Here is an 18,043-nt window from a genome sequence, read left to right as displayed (position 1 = left end):
TGTAACCATAGCAACAGTGATGCGTTTTAAAACTAAAACATAGGTGAGAGATTAGGGCAGACAGAACGTAATGTCGTCTGGAGGAGGAAGAAGAATTCATCTCTTCGTATTCTGTCGACACCCTCGTTCATTAACGGACAGTTTCCTCCTGCTTCAGTCCGACAGGAGGGAAGTTGGAGCGCTGACAGTTTTCTCCAGGAGGGAACTTCCTGCTGAAACCCTGAGATCTGACCACAGGATGAAGAGGGGGAGGGTTATTAGGGGACGGACCCTTCCTGTGCAGTTGACAGAAGCTCTGAGATCATTTCCTGCAAAAATCCTCATGACTCTGAGAGGAAACGAGTAGGTAGAAAGAATAAAGTAAAGGGGCAGTCCACCTAAAGGAAGAAGGAGAAGAAGAGGGAAATGGAGTTCCTCACATTTAAACCAGATGAACGTTCAGACTCGCGTTCCCTCGCTGAGGTAAACGCCCGATCTCGCCACATTAATTCAAAGTGAAAAAAAGTCGTTCTCAGACAGACTGCCCTGCCCACAACTCTACATCTGGTCGGCAGCTCTGAGCCCCGCCCACTGTTTCTGCTGCTCTGCCGTCATCTGGAGATAGGGCGAGAGACATGACCTCACCAGAGAGAGAGAGAGAGAGAGAGAGAGAGAGAGAGAGAGAGAGAGAGAGAGAGAGAGAGAGAGACAGAGAGACAGACAGAGAGAGAGAGAGAGAGAGAGAGAGAGAGAGAGAGAGAGAGAGAGACAGAGAGAGAGAGAGAGAGAGAGACGGACAGAGAGAGAGACAGAGAGAGAGAGAGAGAGAGAGACGGACAGAGAGAGAGACAGAGAGACGGAGAGGGGGAGAGAGAGAGAGAGACAGAGAGACAGACAGAGAGAGAGACAGAGAGAGAGAGAGAGAGAGAGAGAGAGAGAGGTGAAAACAAAGAGGAGTGAAAAAGAGGGGATCTGTTTTGTTTTGATGCTTCTGATTGGTGAGTCAGTGGCGTGGACACTGTTGGACTGGACGGTTGGTAGTTTGAGTCCTGACGTCATTGACCAGTTGATGATCAGTTTTCATCTAAAGCATGCCAAAGGCCAAAGGTTATTTCCGGTTTGGTTGAACGTGCGTTTGATGTTTCGTTGCCATGCTAGGTGTTTAGGTCACATGATATCAATAAAACCATCGTCATGACAACTTCATCAGCTGGAGAAGATCACAGCATGCGGCGGAAAGCTTTGAAAAACCCAAGTAAGCGACGTTGAGATACTGATCCTGAGGGGGGCGCTCTCATGCTGGTGTGCTGGTTGCTGATTGGACAGCTCAGGTAGACTGTTGAATAGTCTCCACCCGGCTGAACACCCCCTTCCTCCCCCTGTCCTGCTGCACAATGATGAGGGTGGAGAAAACAAATACACCTCAGAGGAGAATTGTGGAAAAACGTTCTTTAAACATGATGACTAGGTGCTCCGCCCTCTGATGATCTCGTCAATATTGTGGAAAATCTGCTGGTCAATGGTCAACTCATCAGTGAAGAAAGTGTGCAGGAGCCCTTTGATGTCTTATGCTGAAATACTTATTGAAGCTTGGCCAAGGAGGAAATCAGAATTCATCAATACAACAACTGTGCATGATGTCCTCTCGTATTCTCAAGTCTGCTTTCCTGCAGTCACACTTACGCAGTCTCATATCTGTGGTGTCTAGGGAGTGAAGCCTTTGACCTTCGCCAAGCTCTCGCACTTCCCCATACACGAGCTGCACTATGCCCCAGAGAGAGGACAGGAGACAGTCTCTGAAAACTCCATCACACACGCATGCACAGCGACTTCCTGTCGATCTGAGAGGAGAAAGCGAGGAGGTGTCAAACAGGAAGTGACTCATTAACAGGCAGGAAACCACACTGATTGGTTAACGGATGTCTACAGACACGCCCACTAAAACATTATAAAAACAATGGTAATAAAATGTATGTTTTGATTTATAGTTACTTTTTTATATGATTCTGTAAACTGTTTATCTTTGCAACGCACTGAACGTCCAACACCTTGTGTGTCTCTTGACGTTCATCACCGTCTCTGTTTGTCTCTGGACGTTCTTCACCATCTCTGTTTGTCTCTTGACGTTCATCACCGTCTCTGTTTGTCTCTTGACGTTCATCACCGTCTCTGTTTGTCTCTGGACGTTCATCACCGTCTCTGTTTGTCTCTGGACGTTCTTCACCATCTCTGTTTGTCTCTTGACGTTCATCACCGTCTCTGTTTGTCTCTTGACGTTCATCACCGTCTCTGTTTGTCTCTGGACGTTCATCACCGTCTCTGTTTGTCTCTGGACATTCTTCACCATCTCTGTTTGTCTCTTGACGTTCATCACCGTCTCTGTTTGTCTCTGGACGTTCTTCACCTTCTCTGTTTGTCTCTGGACGTTCTTCACCTTCTCTGTTTGTCTCTTGACGTTCTTCACCGTCTCTGTTTGTCTCTGGACGTTCTTCACCTTCTCTGTTTGTCTCTGGACGTTCTTCACCTTCTCTGTTTGTCTCTGGACGTTCTTCACCTTCTCTGTTTGTCTCTTGACGTTCTCCACCATCTCTGTTTGTCTCTGGACGTTCTTCAGCTTCTCTGTTTGTCTCTTGACATTCTTCACCATCTCTGTTTGTCTCTGGACTTCTTCACCATCTCTGTTTGTCTCTGGACTTCTTCACCATCTCTGTTTGTCTCTGGACGTTCATCACCGTCTCTGTTTGTCTCTGGACGTTCTCCACCATCTCTGTTTGTCTCTGGACGTTCTTCAGCTTCTCTGTTTGTCTCTTGACATTCTTCACCGTCTCTGTTTGTCTCTGGACTTCTTCACCATCTCTGTTTGTCTCTGGACTTCTTCACCATCTCTGTTTGTCTTTTGACGTTCTTCACCTTCTCTGTTTGTCTCTTGACGTTCTTCACCTTCTCTGTTTGTCTCTTGACATTCTTCACCATCTCTGTTTGTCTCTGGACTTCTTCACCATCTCTGTTTGTCTCTGGACTTCTTCACCATCTCTGTTTGTCTCTGGACGTTCATCACCGTCTCTGTTTGTCTCTGGACGTTCTCCACCATCTCTGTTTGTCTCTGGACGTTCTTCAGCTTCTCTGTTTGTCTCTGGACTTCTTCACCATCTCTGTTTGTCTTTTGACGTTCTTCACCGTCTCTGTTTGTCTCTGGACGTTCTTCACCATCTCTGTTTGTCTCTGGACTTCTTCACCATCTCTGTTTGTCTCTGGACGTTCATCACCGTCTCTGTTTGTCTCTGGACGTTCTCCACCATCTCTGTTTGTCTCTGGACGTTCTTCAGCTTCTCTGTTTGTCTCTTGACATTCTTCACCATCTCTGTTTGTCTCTGGACTTCTTCACCATCTCTGTTTGTCTCTGGACTTCTTCACCATCTCTGTTTGTCTCTGGACTTCTTCACCATCTCTGTTTGTCTCTGGACGTTCATCACCGTCTCTGTTTGTCTCTGGACGTTCTCCACCATCTCTGTTTGTCTCTGGACGTTCTTCACCTTCTCTGTTTGTCTCTGGACGTTCTTAACCGTCTTTGTATGTGTCCGGATGTTCTCCACCAACTGTGATTGTCTCTTGACGCTCTTCACCATCTCTGTTTGTCTCTGGACGCTCTTCACCGTTCTCCTCTTGTGTTTCAGGACGGTCACCCCAACAGGCTGCAGTGTGGACTGGAGGTGGGAGGACAACTCTTCCTGTTGGACCTGGAGAAGAACCAGTGAGTCTGAAAATGCCGAGGTCTTTTTCTTCTGTACAGTCTGAAAACCATCAGTCCCTTCCATTTAATCAATCTGCACCAAATCACAAACTGTCATAAATATGAGTCTGATTGTTTTCATCATCAATTAATCTCTGAGAAATCAGTGAAAATGTTAAAGAAAATAGATCCTGGATCCAGATCCACACCAACATTTAGTGAGTTCTCTCTTCACTCATGTTCTGATTTGAAATTTGCTCTCTAGTTGTCGTGTTTTCGTGAAAAACCTCTGTGTTGAAGTTAATAAATATCTGAGATTTGTGTCTTTGCAGCGACCTGCTGCCTAAACCACCCAACGTCTTCTACTACCTGCCCAATGGAACCGGTGTGTCTGTGACAGCTGACCCTGTGGTGAGTCAGTGAAGGCACCACCTTCTGTCTTGTGTGTGTGTGTGTGTGTGTGTGTGTGGTGTTTTCCAGCTGTGTGACACATGTCATGTCGTCCACAGACTCACTGTTATTACCATGGCAGTGTCAGAGGATTCCCTCAGTCCAGAGTGGCTCTGAGCACCTGCTCCGGACTCAGGTCAGTCACTGTTATTCATCAAGTGTTGATGTCGGAATCAGTCAGACATGTTGGCTGAGCTGACACCTTATGATCACAAACTGCAGCTACATTAACTGCATCGGACTCCAATTTGTTTTTTCCCGGATTAAGACAGAAAAATGCGTCCCGAGCCGAACTAACACACAATATCAGCTTTTCCTTTGTGTCTGGCTGGATTCCTGGTTTCTGTTGGACACACGAGTGTTCATCACAGCAGCTGTGAGCACATGAAACGCTTGCGTCCTTGTGCACGAATGGGTTTGAGAACGCAGCTTTGCCACTGTAGTGTTGAGGATGAATGTCAGAACCAGTTCAGTGAGTCAAAAACATCTTTTAACACCAGAGAAAAACATTTTCTTCTCCAACAACAATGAAAGAAAATAAATCTCTTTCAATCTGATTTGTCCTGGATTTAATGAGTTTCACCTCTTTGTGTTTCTTGGCCGTTCTCAGCACAAAATGTGAGTGACGACATGAGCGTTTCTCTGCAGGTTAAACTGATCTGGATAAATGTGTGCGACCTCTGACCTCTGCAGCAGGATTAGTGGGGTTTACCCAACAGCTCACGTGAAGAGACCTGGTCCAGTTTTGGGTTTTCAGGGTCGAGCTCCAGAGACTCAGAGACACAAACCACTGTGTTCTGGATTTAAAAAAAGAAGAAAAACTATTTTATCACATCTAAAGCTGCTCACACTCTGAACATCTTAGAAATGTTGTTGTTGAACTCAAACTGAACGAGTAAAAAAACATAACCCACCATTTATGTTCTCACACTGTTCGTACCCATCGGCTCCTCTGGACCCATCTGGTTATTGTCACAGGAGAAGTGGACGTTTATTTTCTTTCATTATGTCAATAGAAACGTTTGTTCACCATGAGTAGACGTTTCTCTCTGTTTGTGATATGAGGAGAATATAAAGATGATCAACTACTGTAAATAAAGATGGACGACATTTCTCCACTTCCTCCAGAAATGAAACAAAAATATCTCAGATACAAACGCTGCCATCTTACGCTGGTCGTGATTGTGGAGCTGGACACATCACATTGCTCCTGTACACTGCATGACAGACGACGCATGACAAAGCTGAAATTCCGTCTGACTTTAAAACGAGTCACCTCAGGAATTGTAGAGTTCTCTCTCTCTTTCAGGTATTTCAGGGCCTGTTTGAATTCTCTAAATGTTGAGGAAAGGAGCTTCAATGCTTCCTAACTTGTCTCCTTTAGCATAGGAAACATCAGACCATCATTTTTGAAAGGAAAGGAAAAATCCCTTCCCACAATTCTTTGCAACAGCAACATTTAAAGTGACACAACCTCTTTTTCACCTGGACACACCCACGTAAATATAAAAAAAAGGCAATAGTGCTTAGAAAAGGAGCTGATTTAGACTTTACGAACACACACAACGACAGTTGAATCAGAGGCAGATGACATTTTAAATGTTTGTCTGCATCAGTAGCTGATTGGCTGCAGACTAGTTGTGATGTCATGAACCTGCAGGTACAGTCCAGGTGTTAAACTCAGATGAAGGTGAAAACAAACAGTGAAGTCAGGTGTTTCTGATGTGATGTATATTTTATATCACGTCTCAGCCATGAGCAGAATATTTCAGATGACTTACAAACATATGTTGGTACCTGAACACATCACCTGATTCCTCCTGCAGAGGCGTCATCGCTATCAACTCCACGCTGAGCTTCGAGCTGCAGCCCCAGGAGGACGACCACCATCACCCCCGCCAGCAGGGGGAGGAGGAGGGGGGAGGAGGGGAGAGTGGAGGAGATGGCAGTGAAGGAAGTGGAGGTGGAGAAGGAGGTGAAGAAGGAGTCCATCTATTGTTCTCCACTAGTCCTCTGGAGGGCGATGTTGCTGGAGGCTGCGTGGTGTCACACACCGCTTTACCCCCGATCCACAGCTTCACTCACACACACAGGGTGAGATAGACACCCCAAAATAATAAAAAAATGAGACTGCATTTCACTGAGAAACAGCCAATCACAGAGCTTCACGTGCTGTTGCTGAAGCTTGTTCTATCTTCTTTCCTCTGTCTGCAGAAAAAGAGAGACATCTTGTCAGAGACCAAATACATCGAGCTTGTGCTGGTGGCTGATCACCAGGAGGTCAGTTTGGGTGGGAGTGTGTGTGTGGGTCTGTGTGTGGATGTGTGTGTGATTGTTCAAACTTACTGAACTTTAGGAAACACAAAGACATAATGACAGAGAGAGAAGATGAAAATCTATATGACTAAAATTACAAAATGAGCTTCCTGAAAACATCAGCAAACACGTTACACCTTAACGTTGAACCCATGCACTTCTGAGGGCAGCGTGTCAGTGTGACGTCATGTAGCTTCAGTTAAGAGATGAATATATGACACGTCAGAGGAAAGTTATCTGAAGGTTTTCTGTAAACAAATCTGATTGGTTTCCTCTGAATTAATCAGAGTAAAAATAAAAAATGAAAATAAGAAAATCTGTTTACCTGCAGTAACATCTTTTCAACACTAAGTGGCAGCAGTGATGGTAGATCACTGTGTTTAAACTGATGCGTCACATGATTGTCTCATCTGCTCCTCTCAGTTCATGAATTATCAGAAGAACAACAACACCATCATCTACCGCATGCTGGACGTGGCCAACCAGGTGGACTGGGTAAGACCTCTGATCTTTGACCTCTGACCTGCTCGTCACTGAACCAGAGGAAACCAGACGCTCTCTCTTCTCCTTCAGTTCTACCGTCCTCTGAACGTGCGGGTGGCTTTGACCGGTCTGGAGATCTGGAGCGACCGAGACAAGATCCAGGTGGAGAAGAGTCCTACGGACACACTCAACAACTTCCTGGAGTGGAGAACCAGAGAGCTGCTGCCACGCCTTCGCCATGACAACGCCCAGCTCGTCATGTATGACAGGAACAGTTACCAAAATATAAGCGTCAGTCCTGTCGTAATCATCACTAGTAACGTTTCGTTTTATTGTGCAGGGGAGGGTCATTTGACGGCACCACAGTGGGGATGGCGTCCCAGTCGTCCATGTGCTCCAGAGACAGGTCTGGTGGGGTTAACGTGGTGAGTTTCAGCTGTTCACCATGGCGACAGGTAACCGACTGATCCTGCACCTCAGAGTCCGATTACATACAAAAACTTTTCTCTGAATCTGTCTCAGGATCACCTGGTCAGCGTGTTGGGCGTGGCCTCCACTGTGGCGCATGAGCTTGGTCACAATTTGGGGATGAGCCACGACACGGCCGAACGCCGCTGCTCCTGCCAGAATGAGCCGCGTCTAGGAGGATGCATCATGGAGCCGTCGACTGGGTCAGCACCAGATATTTTAACTGGGGTCAGTGTGGGTTTGGCGAGCGGCCGTTTCCCGCTCTCTGAACTTGTCATTGCGTTGTCAACCCGTCAGGTTCATGCCAGGTCAGCAGTTCAGCAGCTGCAGCGCCGCAGATCTGTCCGTCAGTCTGCTGCACGGAGGAGGGATGTGTCTGTTCAACGTGCCGCAGCCCGACCTCCTGCTGGGAGGACCTCGCTGTGGAAACCTGTACTTGGAGCGAGGAGAGGAGTGTGACTGTGGCCTGCTGGAGGTACCTGTCTGTCTGCCTCACCTGTCTGTCTGACTCACTTGTCTGTCTGCTCACCTGTCTGTCTGACTCACTTGTCTCTCTGACTCACCTGTCTGTGTGCCTCACCTGTCTGTCTGCGCACCTGTCTGTCTGCTCACCTGTCTGTCTGACTCACTTGTCTGTCTGACTCACTTGTCTGCCTGACTCACCTGTCTGTCTGCTCACCTGTCTGCCTGCTCACCTGTCTGTCTGACTCACTTGTCTCTCTGACTCACCTGTCTCTCTGACTCACCTGTCTGTGTGCCTCACCTGTCTGTCTGCCTCACCTGTCTGCCTGCTCACCGGTCTGTTTGACTCACCTGTCTGTCTGCCTCACCTGTCTGCCTGCTCACCGGTCTGTCTGACTCACCTGTCTCTCTGACTCACCTGTCTGCCTGCTCACCTGGCTGTCTGCTCACCTGTCTGCCTGCTCACCTGTCTGCCTGCTCACCTGTCTGTTTGACTCACCTGTCTGCCTGCTCACCTGTCTGTCTGACTCACCTGTCTGCCTGCTCACCTGTCTGCCTGCTCACCTGTCTGCCTGACTCACCTGTCTGCCTGCTCACCTGTCTGTCTGACTCACCTGTCTGCCTGCTCACCTGTCTGCCTGTCTGCCTGCTCACCTGTCTGTCTGACTCACCTGTCTGTCTGCTCACCTGTCTGTCTGCTCACCTGTCTGCCTACTCACCTGTCTGTCTGACTTCTCCCTGTTGATGCTATGCTCTGATTGGTCAGGAGTGTGATGACCCCTGCTGTAACGCCTCCACGTGTCAGCTGCTTCCTGGAGCTCAGTGTTCTTCTGACGGAATCTGTTGTCACAACTGTAAAGTAAGATTCGACCACTCGCTCACAGACGCCATCTTTGTCGCTCACATCAGTACATGACTCTTAGCCCCTCCCTCCTAAGCTGCGGGCAGCGGGCTCGGTGTGTCGCGAGCCGATTGGAGAATGTGACCTCCCTGAGTTCTGCACCGGCTCCTCCCCCCACTGTCCACCCAATGTCTTCCTGCAGAACGGAGAGCTCTGCGAGGACGGCGCCTCCTACTGCTACGGAGGAGTATGTGCCAGCATGAACACCCAGTGTCAGACGCTGTGGGGACCCAGTAAGAAACTGGTTTACTTCTTAAGACAAAACCAGTTTATAGTGTCCTAACCCCTAACCCTAACCCTGTTCAAAACCAGTCTGTACCAAAATCTGTTCACAGTTTAAACTAGTTTATACTGATCCCAAATTGGTTTATAGATGTTTACAGTGATCCAGTTTGTTTACAGTGATGTTAAACCAGTTTAAACTGGTCCAGTTAGTTTACAGTGATGTTAAACTAGTTTAAACTGGTCCAGTTAGTTTACAGTGATGTTAAACTAGTTTATACTGGTTCAGTTAGTTTACAGTGATGTTAAACCAGGTTTTGTTGTGTGTCCGTCCTCAGACGCCACCAGTGCTCCGGCCGTCTGCTTCTCATCTGTCAATAAACAAGGAAACAAACATGGGAACTGTGGTCAGCTGAACAACAGATCCTACGTCCCCTGTGGAAACTCGTGAGTGCACACAGTACACACTGTAAACACACAAAGTTTTCAGAGTACTCAGAGAGTTCTGCAGTAACACACCCCCTCATGTTCAGTGACGTTCACTGCGGACGGATTCAGTGTCAGGGCGGGAGAGAGCGACCCCTGCTGGGCACCAACGCAGAGATCCTCACCACCACTGTCCGCTTCAACGTCAGTGACCTCATCTGCAGAGGAACCTTCTTCCACCTGGGAGACGACGTGTCCGACCCCGCCACTGTGGCCCAGGGCACCGCCTGCGGACTCGGAAAGGTCAGCCAGTGCCCCCAGCAGGTCTGGATGAGATAAGGCAGCAGGAAATAAAAAAGAGGGGTTCAGGTTTCACGAAGATTAAAACATTTTTCTCGGTAACGTAAAACAAAAACATCTATTTTTGTCACATTCTCTAACATCACGTGATGTGAAATGAATGATAATTTAAATTAGAGGAAAAGTAAGAGTCAGCAGAGATACACACAGTCACAATTATATTTTAATATAAAAAAATGTCATCTCAGACATTTAAATGTTTGTATTGTTTTTTTTCTTTCAGGCCTGTTTGAACCAAAAGTGTCAGGACGTGTCCGTGTTCGGCGTTGACGACTGTCGCAGGAAATGTAACGGTCATGGGGTGAGTGAGGGACGACTCGACAGATTTGACACTTCACTCACCTGACGAACCTGTAAAAAGAATGTGGGTCAGTGTAACCTGCTGCATGTGTGTGTTTCAGGTGTGTAACAGTAATAATAACTGTCACTGTGATGTGGGCTGGGCTCCACCTGACTGCAGGCACTCCGGTCATGGCGGCAGCGTGGACAGCGGCCCGGCCTCAGCTGCAGCAGGTTAAAATACGGACCTTTAAAACTGACAACCATGTTATCCCTGACTCAGTTAACCCCGCCCCTTTGTGTATTTGTGTGTGTTCAGAGTCGGACCCGGTCAGAGTCGCCCTGCTCGTTGTCTTCCTCTTCATCCTGCCAGTGCTCCTCCTCTTCCTCGCTCTTCGCTTCCCTCGTGTGCGTCGGAGTCTTCTCTGTGTTGGACCAAACAGCCCGTTTCGCAAAGCTCGACAACACAACCGGTAATACACACCAGTTTGTGTGTGTGTGTGTTAGAGGGAGGGAGAGAACATATTATTATTGTTATTGTGAATGTATTTCTAAATAAAATGATGAATAAAATAAATTATTAAAGGGCTAGTTCACTGAGAAATGAAAATTCACTCATCATCTACTCATCACTATGATGGAGGGGGGTGAAGTGTTTGAGTCCACAAAACACCTCTGGAGTTTCAGGGGTAAACAGTGTTGCAGCAGAATCCAATACGACTGAAGTAACTCGTGACCAAAGCTTCAGAAGTAAAAATAACATGTCTCCATATCTGCTCCTTTGGTGTCAAGTGTCCACAAGTCCCGACTTTCATATTCAACTAGAAACGAGGTCATTTACACCAAGTTTTTAGCCTAAATGTCCGGAGGAGGATATCAGAGGTAATTCAGACTAAAAACATGGTGTACATGTTATTATCACATAAAGATTGTGTTTATATTTACTTGATAATCTGTCTTTATTCATTATTTTTTAAATGTCTAATAAAATCCATCTAGTTATAAAATAACAACTTTATTCTTGAGAAAAGAGACTTGCTTGATAACTCGTCTCCAAACTTGTCTTCAGTCTGATTCTGGTGTTTTCTTACCCACAATGCAGTGTTACTCACAGTGAGATGTGGGACTTGGAGTTTGACCATATCCACATCTCCAGGTACTTGTGTACGTGTCGGGTCCTGGTCTGTGGTCGACCCTGTCTTTAATGTCACCTCACTGACGCCCCTTCAGACCCCATCACACCACTTCAGGACTTAAAGCTGCACTGATCCACGTCTCACTGAGTTTTTTTCTCCTGGTTTAAAGTGATGATACAGTTTCTTTCTGGACCGAAACAGCAGAGAGCATTCTGGTTTATAAAGTCTGAATATTTAACAGTTTTCAGGTGCAGCTTTAAGTGTTTGTTGGACAGGATGGCTTAGTTTGTATTTATTTACCCCCCCTACAGCTCTGTGATCCTTCAGAATTTGTAAACCCTCGTCCTAAACCAGTCGACTAAAATTAAACTGTAACAACAGTAGGTTCATCTCAGGTCTCACGCCAGCCTCTGGGCGAAGCTATAAATAATTTCCAGACTGTTATTGTTCTCCAGAACTCAGACGATGGAGCGAGTGGACGACGGCGATCAGGTCCAACCGCTGAGATACCACCTGAACCCACAGGCCGACATCCCAATGACGCCGCCCCACAAAGAGGTAACCAAAGCAACCTCACAAACGCTAACCCAGTCCCTGGATGAAGGAAGAACACATTTTGTGTGTGTGTGTGTGTGTGTGTGTGTGTGTGTGTGTGTGTGTGTGTGTGTGTGTGTGTGTGTGTGTGTGTGTGTGTGTGTGTGTGTGTGGAGTTTCAGGGGTAAACAGCATTGCAGCCAAATCCAACACAACTGAAGTAACTGGTGACGGATTCTTCAAATGTAAAAAAACATAACATGCCTCCATTCTGCTCCTGTGGTGTCATCAAGTGTCTGGAAGCCCCGACATTTATATTCAACTAGAAACGAGGTCAGTTACACCAAGTTTTTAGCCTAAAAGTCTGCTGTTATCCTCCTGCCTGTAGTTCATGTTTGTGCGCGCACACACTGCACAAGCTCGCACCTCTTTGCTCTCGCCCAAGGGTCACGTGATGACATCAGCGATACACAGCTGTAACTGCAGCTATGCTACCGGAACTAGTGATGCTACCGCGCACCCCGTGCGTACCCTTGTGTGACAGCTGGTGTGCGTGCAAACGTGAACGTGGCTCTGAGGAGGATTACACAGACATTAAGGCTGAAAACTTGGGGTAAATGACGCCGTTTCTAGTTGAATATGAATGTCGGGGCTTCCGGACACTTGATGACACCACAGGAGCAGAATGGAGGCATGTTGTGTTTTTTTTCTGTAGTTTTTTTACATTTGAAGAATCCGTCAGTTACTTCAGTTGTGTTGGATTTGGCTGCAATGCTGTTTACCCCTGAAACTCCAGAAGTGTTTTGTGGACTCAAGAAGTGGAGATGTTTTTTTCTTCCTGCTTATAATAACACACCTGCTTGTTTGACCTTTGATATCTGCTCTGCATGTTTCAGCTGTCACTCTGCTTCCTGTTTTCTCTCCAATCAGGTTCATGACAGACCTGCTCCTCCCACTAAGCCACTCCCCCCTGACCCCACCCTAAACTCCCTGCCGCAGGTAACCTCACCTGAACTCCCCTGCATGTGTGTTAACGTCAGCGTGTTAGCATGTTGCTCTTGCTAACGGGTCAGAGTGTGTGAGCAGTTTGTGTTGTTGTCGTCATCTGAATCAGGAACAGTGTGAACAACGTGTTTTACAGAAAGAAAAATATTTTTAGGACGTTTCAGTCAAGTAAAAACACAGGAAAGATTAGAGGATATTAATCAATTCATCACAATCAATTATCATCATTAATAAACGAAAACCATAGAATAATTTACTTGATACGACGCAAATGCGTTCAACTGTCTGAACTGTTCATGATGGAGACAAACTGTAATGTGTCTGATTGGTGCGATTCTCTGGTTCGAGGCGAACGAACGGCAGCTTGTTGGTCGACAGGAGTTAAAATGATCCGGCGCTCCACTCGTGTTGGTCGGAGGTCGAGACAACTCTTCTTCTTCGACTGTTTAAACAGCAACCTGCAAATTTACCCTTTACACAGTTGATTGTATAAAAGAATGAGTAGCTTCTTTATTATAGTCCTTGAAACTGAGGGGAAAGTAACGCACACACACACTGACTCTGCTGCTCTCTCTCTCAGACTCAGCTACAGTTACATCTGTAAACTTAGTAAATGAATGTAGAACTAGAAGAGATGGTGTTAAAGATAGAGACAGAGAGGAGCAGTAAATTACTGACAGAGCCACTAAATACTGAAAAATATAACTTTTCATGGTACAAAGTTGTATGTAAGGACTGATCACAGTCAGTGGACCTGGTGGAGTTGTGTACGGTTCCCTGGTGTCTGCCCCAGACTTGGTGGCCTGTGGCCGGGCTGTGTCCTCTCCCTCTGGCTGTGGAGCTGTCCATGGTGTCTGTAACCAGGTGGAATTTTTTCAATTAAACCATGTTGTTGGAATGGAAATAATGATTTTCATTTATTTCAGTGTCTGTATAGACCACTGACTGTATGAGGTCTATAGCAGTGAAACCGAAGCAGAAAGACTTTAACACTTTATACTTTGAATACTTTTATACATTTGTTTATTCATCGCAAATCATATCGTCATCACAACATTCAACGTTATCGCATGTTTTCCTAATATCATGCAGCCCTAGTGTGTCATGTGTCTAATATGACGCCTCGTTTTGAAACCCGACGTTCTCACTAAACGTTCAACACAGGTGAAAAACTAAGGTTTATGAAAAAAAACAGCCTTGATATTAGAAAGTGGAGGCCTTCACCGACACGTGCTTTCATTTGGGGCTTGTCCCGTTTGCTTGTCAGCGGCTTGTCCCGTTTGCTTGTTTGAAATGCTGCAGACGGAAACGACGTGAAGTTTTTCATGTTTGTGTGTTTGGGTTTTTTCTCCTTTATTCTACTGCTTCATTAAATCCTGTGATTCAGACGTTTTGTTTCATTCATCGTTTTCCCCTCTGACCTTTGAACATTATTCAACTCGTCGTCTTTCTGTCGCTTCACTTTTCTCTTTCCTCCTTCTCACTAACCTGCAGCAGCTGGTGGGTCGACCAGCTCCACCCAACAAGCCACTCCCCCCTGACCCCGTCACACCTGGACAGGTAGACCCCCCATCCCACCTGCTGGCTCTTAGCGTGTAGCTGCCATGTGTGTAGTGTGTAGAAAGATCATGTTAACGTGTAGCTCTGACTGAAGTAATCACTGTGATTACTGGGACCTGGTGGCGAGATGTGGTTTGAGACGTGAGGCGTTCGGGAACATCAGGAATATTTCTGAAACGTCGGAGATCTTTTTTATATCAAAACTAGATGTTTTAAGTTTTCACCTCAGACTGAAAGCAATAATCAGTGTTCTCAGACTGAAAGCAATAAACTGGCAGTGTTCAAACGATAAGGAAAATAATTAATCGTAGAGTCTGGGGTAAACTACACCCTTCCTTCAAATGTTTCACATTAAAAGTTCATGAGGGTTTTAATTTGAAAGATTTTGAAATAGTTGGAGGAAGTGCGAGTCTAGAAGAACTTTGATTCTCACGTTTAAACGTTGGGGGATGAATTACCCAAAAAATGAAAATTTTCAATATTTGAGAAAACTAAATTTATATTTCAATTATTTGTCATTAAGGTCGAAAGATTTTCTGAATAAAGTGAAAATATTTTGAGAATAAAGGACGAGGAACAATCCCATATTTGAGAAAAAAGTTTTCAGTAACTTCATTCATGAAATTTTCTGACTTTATTCTGTCGCAGCGAAAGTCTTTCGACCTTTAAAATCTTTTTTGTGCTCCGCCTTCTCACCCACTGACGGCTGGAATAAACTTTTGCTGACTTTGCCGATCTGACAGAGAATCATCTGACCAACAATTTTTTCTGGACATGATCTGGCTAAAAATGAAAAGAAGCCTTAACCGAAGTCACCGGTTCTACCTGGGTTCCCTTGCTGTGATTGGCTGAGCTGGATCATGTTTTTATTTTTCGAAGGCGCCAGAGAACGTACGATGCATTAGCTGTTCATGACGTCGGTGAAATAAATGATCAATAAATAAGCTCGGTAGTTTCACATTTTAACGTTGAAGTTACAAAAAGATCAAAATCATTTTCTCTTTCCTGATGATGTCAATTTTCTCTCTTCAGGTTCCTCTTCCACTCAAACCTATCGTGCCAAAGAAGCCCCGCCCCCTGGCGCCACCATCCCATCCCCACCTTCCCCCTCTCCCACCTCAACCCGCTGCCTGCACCTCCAACACCAAACTCCGACCGCACAGCACCGTCGCACCTACAGGGTTTTCCAAAAGGTTCGACTCTTTGATATTTAATTTTATTTGTGAGATGTAGGGTTGGGGTGATGTCGGGTTAGGTGATGTCGGTTCTAACAGAAAAATTTACAAATTACAATAGAACAAAGAAAAAAAATTAAGGTGAAGCGTAAAACTGAGACATTCATGTTTGTTTCTGTGCAGACGACCTCCTGCTCCTCCCAGCCGACCCACCATCCCTCAGAAAGTCGAGTCCTCGTCGCCGCTTTGAGCTCGATGGTTGCGTCTCCTCCGGACCTGAGGATGACAAAGACAATGATGATGAAGACTTTTCCATCATCATCATTGGATTTCTCATTTAAATCCTTCATGAACTCACAGAAACTGTCTGTACATGTTAGTGCCTTGCTCAACACCACCTCAGCAGTGGACACTCAGGAATCAATCTTGCGACCTTTGACCCACAGTGGGTGTGTCAAAAGTGTCCTGGTGTCAGAAAACAGCGTCCCCTGGAGGCTCAGGGGGTTGATTGCCTTGCTTGAGGACCCAGGAATCAAACCTGTGAGTAAAGACTGATTTACAGAGTAGTTCCCAAACTGTGGTGCAGCGCCCTCTGCAGGACCCCAAGGAGGTTCCTGTGAAAATGACAGATATTTTTTTTAAACAAAAAACGTTTTTAGTTAAATAACAAAAAGTAGAGGATTTTATTTGTTAGTGCAACAAACACGACATTGTTCGTCTTCTTCTACTAAACCTTCATCAAACTGATGTTTAAACATTGGGGGATGAATTAAAACTAAAAAGCTGAGACTGAGAAAAATCTTTAAATTTTCATTATTTGAGAAACGAAAAATTCAGAGAAAAAAGTTCAAATTATTTGTCAGTTAAGTTGAAATATTTTCAGAATAAAGGACAAGGAACAAACGAATATTTGAGTAAAAAGTTTTCAGTAACTAGTACAATTTTAGACTTTATTGATAGAATCTAACAACCTGACAATATGTCAAAACTGTCTTTTTGAAATGTTTTAACTTTTTGATAAAATATTTCTCTTGTTTTATATTTCAATTATATTTAGACTTTTTTTAAAGGGGACATAGCATGCAAATTCCACTTTGTTAGTGCTTCTACACGTTAATGTGGGTATGCGTTTTGTTATAGTTCCTCTAAGTCAGAAACGTCATGCTTGAGCGACTCGATTGAGCTTCCTGGGTTTTGTGTCGTAACAAGGAACTGGAAGTCTCCCTACATGGCCTTGGGTTAGGGTCTCCGCTTGTTGTTGTACCCGTTGAATGTCGGGGTTCGGGGGTAAATGATGGTCTTCATAGCCCCCCCCCCCTCTCTTTCTCTCTCTGTCTGTCTGCTTGTGTGCTTGTAGTGGGGGGGCAGAGGGGGACATTTAATTATGTGATTGGGAAAATTAAAACTCCAGGACAACAGAAGGGGAATACAAAGTATGGGATGCATATTTGATAATTTACATCATATAAAATATGTAATTTATATCGTTTAAAATCATGGGGGGGGAGGGGGGAGCTGGCTCATTAGCATTTAAAGGAACAGGCACTCAAAACAGGTCACTCTGTGGAGGGCTGTTTTATACAGGGTAAAAAGCTGTTTGAAATGATCCTTGTGGTATTTTGACCAAAGTATGTTACAGACATTTCATTAAGACCCCAAGGAACCATATCAACTTGTGGTCAAATGGGCATGCTATGTCCCCTTTAAACTCTTGGCCATGATGCTCCGTCGCAGCGAAAGTCTTTCGACCTTTAATATCTTTTTTGTGCTCTGCCTTCTCACCCACTGACGACTGGAATCAACTTTTACTGCCTTCGCCGATCTGACAGAGAATCATCTGACCAACAATGTTTTCTGGACGTGATCTGGCTCAAAATGAACTGAAGCCTTAACCGAAGTCACCGGTTCTACCTGGGTTCCCTTGCTCTGATTGGCTGAGCTGGATCATGTTTTTATTTTTCTATCCTGCAAGAGAACGTACGCTGCATCAGCTGTTCGTGACGTCATGCCAAAGATGAGCTAGATGAGTAAAGTGTGGATGTAAAACTATTATTTTGAAAAAGGATGTGTGGAATTTTACTTCCTTCAAACTGTTTGTGACTTGAAACCAACACAAACTGATTTTGTTCTATAAAACAATGTTTTCAGTGTAGCTTCCGTCAGAATCGATGACTCATCAGTTTGTCGTCCTAATGTTATGTAAATATATATTATATATTTTTATTTACACTTTATTTAGTTTTATACACAAACCGAAATTCGAACATCGACATGTTATAAAATCAAAAAGCTGCAGAATGATCGATAAACTTAAGTTTAATTTCAATTTATTTCTGTTCAGCTTCAGTTTAACTTCAGTTTGACTTCAGTTAAGTTTAACTTGAGTTAAGCTTGAGTTAACACACAGACACACAGCAACATGTACATTGTAGAATTTATCAAACCGCTGCAGGACCGAATGTTTTCACCCAACGATCCTTAAATCATTCAGATTGATCGATTGATTTATCAGCTGGTGTTCTTGCTCAATAAAAACAGTTTCTACATCATCTCTGCT

At 45.0% G+C, this 18,043-nt stretch overlaps 1 protein-coding gene and 1 long non-coding RNA gene across 7 annotated transcripts in view; one reads left to right on the top strand and one right to left on the bottom strand.

Moving 5' to 3' along the window:
• adam15 (ADAM metallopeptidase domain 15) overlaps window positions 1-16,051 on the top strand; it is a 19,345-nt gene extending 3,294 nt beyond the window's left edge. Inside the window, exons 3-25 of one of the 6 annotated variants that reach the window (XM_034611508.1) lie at window positions 3,654-3,730; window positions 4,042-4,120; window positions 4,219-4,295; window positions 5,986-6,253; window positions 6,374-6,439; window positions 6,899-6,970; window positions 7,049-7,218; window positions 7,299-7,383; window positions 7,481-7,629; window positions 7,724-7,901; window positions 8,655-8,747; window positions 8,827-9,022; window positions 9,350-9,458; window positions 9,545-9,740; window positions 10,021-10,098; window positions 10,199-10,310; window positions 10,396-10,549; window positions 11,179-11,232; window positions 11,668-11,770; window positions 12,677-12,745; window positions 14,246-14,311; window positions 15,344-15,504; window positions 15,670-16,051. In XM_034611508.1, the coding sequence (XP_034467399.1) occupies window positions 3,654-3,730; window positions 4,042-4,120; window positions 4,219-4,295; window positions 5,986-6,253; window positions 6,374-6,439; window positions 6,899-6,970; window positions 7,049-7,218; window positions 7,299-7,383; window positions 7,481-7,629; window positions 7,724-7,901; window positions 8,655-8,747; window positions 8,827-9,022; window positions 9,350-9,458; window positions 9,545-9,740; window positions 10,021-10,098; window positions 10,199-10,310; window positions 10,396-10,549; window positions 11,179-11,232; window positions 11,668-11,770; window positions 12,677-12,745; window positions 14,246-14,311; window positions 15,344-15,504; window positions 15,670-15,736 (2,679 nt within the window). In that variant the 3' untranslated portion in view covers window positions 15,737-16,051. Of the gene's footprint in view, window positions 1-3,653; window positions 3,731-4,041; window positions 4,121-4,218; window positions 4,296-5,985; window positions 6,254-6,373; window positions 6,440-6,898; window positions 6,971-7,048; window positions 7,219-7,298; window positions 7,384-7,480; window positions 7,630-7,723; window positions 7,902-8,654; window positions 8,748-8,826; window positions 9,023-9,349; window positions 9,459-9,544; window positions 9,741-10,020; window positions 10,099-10,198; window positions 10,311-10,395; window positions 10,550-11,178; window positions 11,233-11,667; window positions 11,839-12,676; window positions 12,746-14,245; window positions 14,312-15,343; window positions 15,505-15,669 lie in introns of those variants that run through there. The other 5 variants (XR_004616542.1, XM_034611511.1, XM_034611507.1 and 2 more) reach the window with 5 other exon arrangements.
• Window positions 1-18,043, bottom strand: part of LOC117777042 — a 26,247-nt gene extending 8,204 nt beyond the window's left edge. The window contains exon 1 of the long non-coding RNA XR_004616543.1: window positions 17,660-18,043. This is a non-coding gene — a long non-coding RNA (uncharacterized LOC117777042). The remainder of the gene's footprint in view (window positions 1-17,659) is intronic.

Source organism: Hippoglossus hippoglossus, chromosome 16, assembly GCF_009819705.1.
Source record: "Hippoglossus hippoglossus isolate fHipHip1 chromosome 16, fHipHip1.pri, whole genome shotgun sequence".
NCBI lineage: Eukaryota > Metazoa > Chordata > Actinopteri > Pleuronectiformes > Pleuronectidae > Hippoglossus > Hippoglossus hippoglossus.
Note: the sequence above shows the minus strand (reverse complement) of the source record. Positions and strands in the feature narration are given on the sequence as shown.